This window comes from Cervus canadensis, chromosome 3 (assembly GCF_019320065.1).
Source record: "Cervus canadensis isolate Bull #8, Minnesota chromosome 3, ASM1932006v1, whole genome shotgun sequence".
NCBI lineage: Eukaryota > Metazoa > Chordata > Mammalia > Artiodactyla > Cervidae > Cervus > Cervus canadensis.
This window is the reverse complement of record NC_057388.1, coordinates 101166877-101173239: the sequence shown is the minus strand read 5'-3', so window position 1 is coordinate 101173239 and position 6363 is coordinate 101166877. Positions and strand designations below refer to the sequence as shown.

At 40.9% G+C, this 6363-nt stretch overlaps 1 protein-coding gene across 1 annotated transcript; it reads right to left on the bottom strand.

Annotated features, from left to right (window-relative positions):
* Positions 1-3422: 3422 nt before the first annotated feature.
* Positions 3423-5894, bottom strand: TAS2R41 (taste 2 receptor member 41). Its single transcript, XM_043462360.1, is given in 5 exon segments — positions 3423-4032; positions 4035-4244; positions 4247-4378; positions 4381-4604; positions 5881-5894. Coding segments are annotated over 5 exon segments (1008 nt in total). The 3' UTR covers positions 3423-3604.
* Positions 5895-6363: the final 469 nt, after the last annotated feature.

Below are 6363 nucleotides of genomic sequence, written 5' to 3'. Positions count from 1 at the left end.
GCTAGAAAACTCCTTGCCACACTCTGTTTCCTCTACTATTTTCATACTGATGAAGATACAGAAAATGATTTTTTAAAATAACATTAACTATGCATTATTATAATACTACTAAAAAATTTTGATGAGTACTGTTAACATGTCATACACATATATTCCACATTAAATCTTCGCAATTTTTCTAAAATTAGTTGTTATTGCTCAGTCACTAAGTCATGTCCAATTCTTTGTGACCCCACGTACTGCAGCATGCCAGGCCTCCCTGTCCATCACCAACTCCTGGAGTTTGCTCAAACTCATGTCCATTGAGTCAGTGATGCCATCCAACCATCTCATCCTCTGTTGTTCCTTCTCCTGCCTTCAATATCTTCCAGCATCAGGGTCTTCTCCAATGAGTGGGCTCTTCACATCAGGTAGCCAAAGTATTAGAGCTTCAGTTTCAGCATCAGTCCTTCCAATGAACATAGTATCACCTAATTTAATGTACAGGAAACTAAGGTATAAATGGTTAACTATACGTAGGAATTCATATCACAAAAAAATGCAGATCTATATTTTAAAAACTTGAAACATTACTGAAAGTAATAAAAAATCTTGAACAAATGGAAAGGCATACCATATTCTTGAATAAAAGACTCAATAACATGGATGTGTATGTCTTAAACATATACTTAACATATACTTGTTTTAAAGTATATGTTTAACAGGGTCAACTTTAAATAATAAAAAAGAAATTTTTGTTTGAGATCAGATACTACTATTTTAAAAATAATAAGCAAGAAATTTCTGAAAAAGAAGATTAGTGAAGAAAGACTAGTTTACTAGTTACTCAAACATCATAAATCTAAAGTAGTTGAAATGCCACATGATTACACCAAGGCAGTGAAACATAATAGAAAGTCTAGAAATAAACCAACATATACAGGAATTTATTAATGATCAAAAGTAGCATTTTAAATTAGTGAAGGAAAAGACCAATAAATAGTGTTAGGGCAAAAAGCTAATAATTTGGAAAAAAGCAAATTTCACCTATACATGATAATTTTTATAAGAATAAATTCCATAAGGATCAAATATTTAAATGTAAAAATAAAAGCATAAAAGTGCTAGAAGAACCCAAAAGGCAGTTATTTTTTATCAAATAATAAGAGTTAATTTTGCTAAGATATAAAGAGTTCTTACAAACCAATAGGAAAAATGCTAGGACTCCCCTGCTGGTCCAGTGGTTAACAGTCCACCTATAGTGCAGGGGACATGAGTTCAATCCCAGGTCTGGGAAGATTCCACATGCCTTGGGGCAACTAAACTCATACAACTACTGAAGCTTGCATGCCCTAGAACCTGTGCTAAGCAACAAGAGAAGCCAGTTCGATGAGAAGACCACACACAGCAATGAAATCCAGTCCAGCCAAAAAGAAAAAAAGATGAAAAAGCCAAAATCCAAACTCAAAATTAAGCAAAGATATAGGCTTTCCACAGAGAATAAAAACAAATGGCTCTACACATATAAAATAATGATAAACCTTACTCAAAGTAAGTCTTGCAAATTACAACTACACTAATATGCCACCTTTCACTGACTGGCCAAAAAAATGAAAAGTGTAAAAATAAGCACACTCATAAATTGCTAGTGAGAAAGCAAATTGATGCAAACCTATAGAGGGCAACACATCAAAATTAGAAGTGCACACACCATTCAACCCAGGAACTCCATTTCATGGACTTTATCCTATAGTTAATTTGTACAGGTACAAGAGACATGTACAAGAGACAGTCAACTCATTGCACCCTTGCTATCAATATTATAATAGCAAAAGACAGGAAGCAACTTTAACTGACCACAAACAGGTGACAATTTTAAAAATTGTGGTACATCTAAAAAAGTGAGGAAATGTATGTGTGTACATATGTGTAGATCTCCAAGATTCACGTATTGTCAAACAGAAGCAGTAAGGTATAGAGAAGCGTGAATCATGTACAACCATTTGTGTAAAGGCCACAGGTGACAGGTAATAACTCAGTTGGCTAGTTAGTTCCGAAGAGTCGGACATGACAGAGCGACTAAGCACAGCACCTGGAATACAGTAGTTTGTAAGTAACTTAGTTGAAAAGTTTGTTAGGTATTCGAGGCTTTCTGTCATAGAATAAAATATCTTTAGAAGGACAAACTTGAAACTGTTAAGAATATCTCAGAAGGGGAAAGTAGTAGAGATATTTTTTATATATACTCTTCAGTACTTTTTGAATTTTTAACAATGTAAACATATTACCTATTAAAAAATAGTTAAAGCTAAAGTGTAGAATAATTTCCCCAAAGATTTTAGTTCATGAGTGTATATCCACTCAGCAGCATATACCCTGATTAGTAAGGAAATTATTTTTACTCTCAGTGGAAATTAAAATTTCTAACAGGAATCCAGTTACAGGTTAGTCTCTGAAATATGCACATTGATACTTTTAGCAAAAACTTTTTATATTCTGCCTGAGAGGCACCTAACTCTAATTAAAATTTTTTCCAAAATTATTTCTAAAAACTTCTGCATAGTAATTGGAACAAACTATTTTAAACAAATAGTTAAACATAAGATTTAATGGGGTAATTCTTTAAAAAAAAAGTTAAACAGTTTTGAACACAAACTTTTTTTTTTTTTTTCAGAACAAAAAGTACATGTTTATTTAATTCACATGTGACTTTGGGACATTTGCTTTAGGAAAAAGTTTGAGACAATCTGAAAAAGAAGAAAAATCTTCCAAAGGAAGGATAAACATGGGACAAGTCTGGCTGCCACTTAGAGAAAATCAAAACCAGAACAACAGAAATATTAAGGAGAAAATGTGTTGTGAAGAAACCTAGTAGTTTTAATAAAATTAAAATCGAAGTATCCAACTTTGGTAAGAGAAAAAGAATCTCCATGGAAAGAAGGACTATTAGATCTCATAGCCCGGGCCACTGTCCACCACAATTACTGTCCTTTGGGGCTCACACAGTGACCATTACGTTATCCTCAGGAAGGTCACTTCCTCCCCAGCCACACACTAGCTCAGTAACAGACACGATTTGTCTTAATTTCCCAGCAGACAACCGAGGTAAGATAGTGCAGTTAAGGGGCTTCCCTGGTGGCTCAGTGGTAAAGAATCCACCTGCCAATGCAGGAGACACGGGTTCGATTCCTGGTCCGGGAGGATCCCACATGAGAAGCCCACCTACTACAGCTAGAGAAAAGGCCGTGCAGCAACAAAGATCCAGCACAGCCAAAAATAAAGAAATAAATAAAATTACTTTTTTTAAAGATAGTGCAGTTAAGACTTTTTTAACCAAAGGCTTCCACATAACAGAGGGGATACAAAGAGAGAGAGAGTAACACAGAATTTTTATATTCTGTCCTTCTGGATGATGCTGGCTCTCTGGGACCTCTGGGGCCACATTTTAATAGTGTTCCAGGAAGAAATTATGCTCAAAGAGTTCCCAGATTTTACTCCCCTCCTCTCCTTCCCAAAGGAGAAAGCCCACAATATGATCCAACCGATATTGAGGACATTTTCATGTAAATGGACTGTAGCTCTGTCATCCTCACTTGAGCCTCTTCTGATGGATTGGTTAAGGGGATCACACCACCTCGGCCACCCAGAAGCTCCTGGCCAACAAAATCAGCTGCCCGAACACCCCCCGAAGCCTGAGGCTGCCGAGGATGAGGATAAAGGGGTGGATGGATGTGCACGAGTAGATTAAAATTTGCCATGGCCAGTACCAGTCATTCTCTGAGGAGCAGAACCCTGCAGCATCGATGATCAGGGACATGAAAGACAGAGTATAAAGAACAAGGAAGGAGACTAGTGACTTCAGAGCTCTGGTGTGAGCCTGGCCGCTGGGATCCTGCAGGCTGTGAGCACTGTGCTGCATCCTCCATGCGCGTCTCCTCAGAGAGTCAATCAACAGAGCAATCGAGACCAGAAAAACAGAGCCAGGAATTGAAAGAGTGATCAGTTTCAGGGGCAGGAAATAGTACATTTCCAGAATCCTGCTCCACTGATGCAGGTCATGTTCCCGAAAGGTTTTCTAGTGAAGGACCCTTTATACAAAGCGCGGTTCCCCCCAAAAAACAGTAGGGTGACAATGAAGGAGGTGAGGAGAGAGCCCAGCAGAAGCCAGGGCACCAACGCGGGGAACCTCCACTTTAGCCAGAGGAAGGAGGGGCGGGTGAAGTCAGCAATCTTCATGCAGAAGAGGACGCTGAGCCAGGAGCCAACCAGGAGGTGACGGAGTTGAGGAAGTCCCAGGGTAGACCGAAGAACTGCCGGGCGGGACCGCTGCAGTAGTCGACCAGATGCAGGAAACAGTAGAAGTTATTCCCCATTCCAACCCACTGCAGGCAGAAGCGGAGAGTCCCAAGCTGAAGAGGATCAGGTCAGAGGGGGGCAGCCTCCCACGTCGCACCCATTCTCTGCTCAGCACCAGCACAATGAAGCCATTGGCCAGGAGGCCCAGGATACACAGCAGGACAAAGAGCAGCGTGAAGAGGGCTGTGAATGCTGGCTGCGTCTTGGCCCGTCCTCCGGTCACCACCCCGGGCCTTGGCCCCTGGCCTCGTCTCCTCCATCCGCAGTCCCTGTTTCAGGGAATGTGAGAAGAGTCCTTCTTTTCTGGGGATGCGAGAAGAAAGCTCAGGCTCTGTATCTGAACCAGAGCTCCCTCAGAAGGACGATGCTCAGGCTGCAGAGGAAGGTGATCTCAGCTCAGTGAGGATGCAGATTTCTCCCAGGCTCAGTTACCATCAGGCCCAGTGACTGCCCCCCATTTGCCTTCTCTGGTTTTGCCTGCACGTTGCCATGGTTAGTGTCAACGTGGAGGGCTGTTCAGGGTGTCTGTGACTGAGTTCTGAAGGAGGGAATTTTCATGTACTGAGGTATGGGGGAGTCATTCTGGCTTATCCATGATTTGGCTTGAAATTTACACCACCTAGAATGGCCCATTGTAGGGCCTGTCAGACACGCATGGTATACCTACTTTAAGCATTGAAAAAAAAAAAAAAAACCAAAAAGAGTGCATTTACCAGATCGTCTAAAACGTCCACTTTGAAGACAGGAATAAATGCTCTGCCCCCTTCCTAGGATGCCAATGTTAGTTACTTGTTCAAAATGAGGGTCCCTTCCCAGGACCAAGGACATGCTGACTCGCTGTGTACGTGCTAATCTTCCTCTTCTGAAAGTTTGAAGGAATGTATCCCTGTCATATTTGATGTTTGTTCTTTGTTCTGGTAAGATAAAAAACTGTGGTTCATGCATCTAAAATGGAGCTGGGTGGCCACCATGGATGGGGTTTCAAACATGTTCTTGCTTTGCCGAGAACTTGAATTGTATGAACTATATAAAATTCAAAGGACACCAACAGTGGTTTTCTAAACAGTATCTGCTAACAACTGCCAACTGCAATCTTAACCGTCCCAAGGTTTCCCCTTGCAACCATTTCAGAGCCCAACCTATTTTTGCTTAACAAGCACTATTACTTGCCAGTTCCAATCTTAATTCTTGACAAACAATTTATGTAACTTAGTGGATTTTGCCTATATACAAGCCTCTCCCATATTCCAGTCCAGAGGAACACAATTCAAGTGCTTCTTGAATCTGTGTCTCCTGGGCTGTAGTCCTCAGTTTGGCTTGAATAAAATTCTTTTCAATTCCTATGATAGATTGTTTGTTGATTCTGTTGACAACCCCATCCCTCTTATTCCACCTTTGGGACCCATAAACACACCTCTCCTCATCGGATCATTGTAAAGACGTTAAGTATATGGGCAACAACTCATATGGCCCAGACCTAGGAAAGTGGTGATGCTGGAGGAATATATTTCCAGCTGGGTTTTCCTGTTACAAGTCTATGCTCACCTATGAGCAGTCATCCCTTTCAAGGTCAGATTCTTTGATCCACCTTTCTACCAAACCTTTTATTAAATCCTTCATGGACCCTGAAGTGTTAATGATTGATAATGGTTTAAGTGGAGTTTATGTTTCCAATAAGAGAATTTCTTCCTTTGTTGTTGTGGAATTGAGGGTATCTGCTTCTTGCTGGGTGTCAGTTGAAGGCTGCCCTCAGATCCTGGTGGGCACCCCCAGTCTTTACCAAGTGAACTGTTTCAACATAGCAGCTCAAGCCAGCAAAGAGAGTCCCTAAGAGAAGAGCTGGCTAGAAAGATGTGGGTTAACTACCATAACACAATCATGGAATGACATCCTATCACCTCTACCATATTCTATTAGATAGAAGGAAGTTGCAGTCACCATGGACACTCATAGGAAGGGGGTTCCACAAAGGGGCACTTTCCAGGGGTGAGAGTCCTGGGGGGCCCATTTAGAGTGTGTCCCCCACAC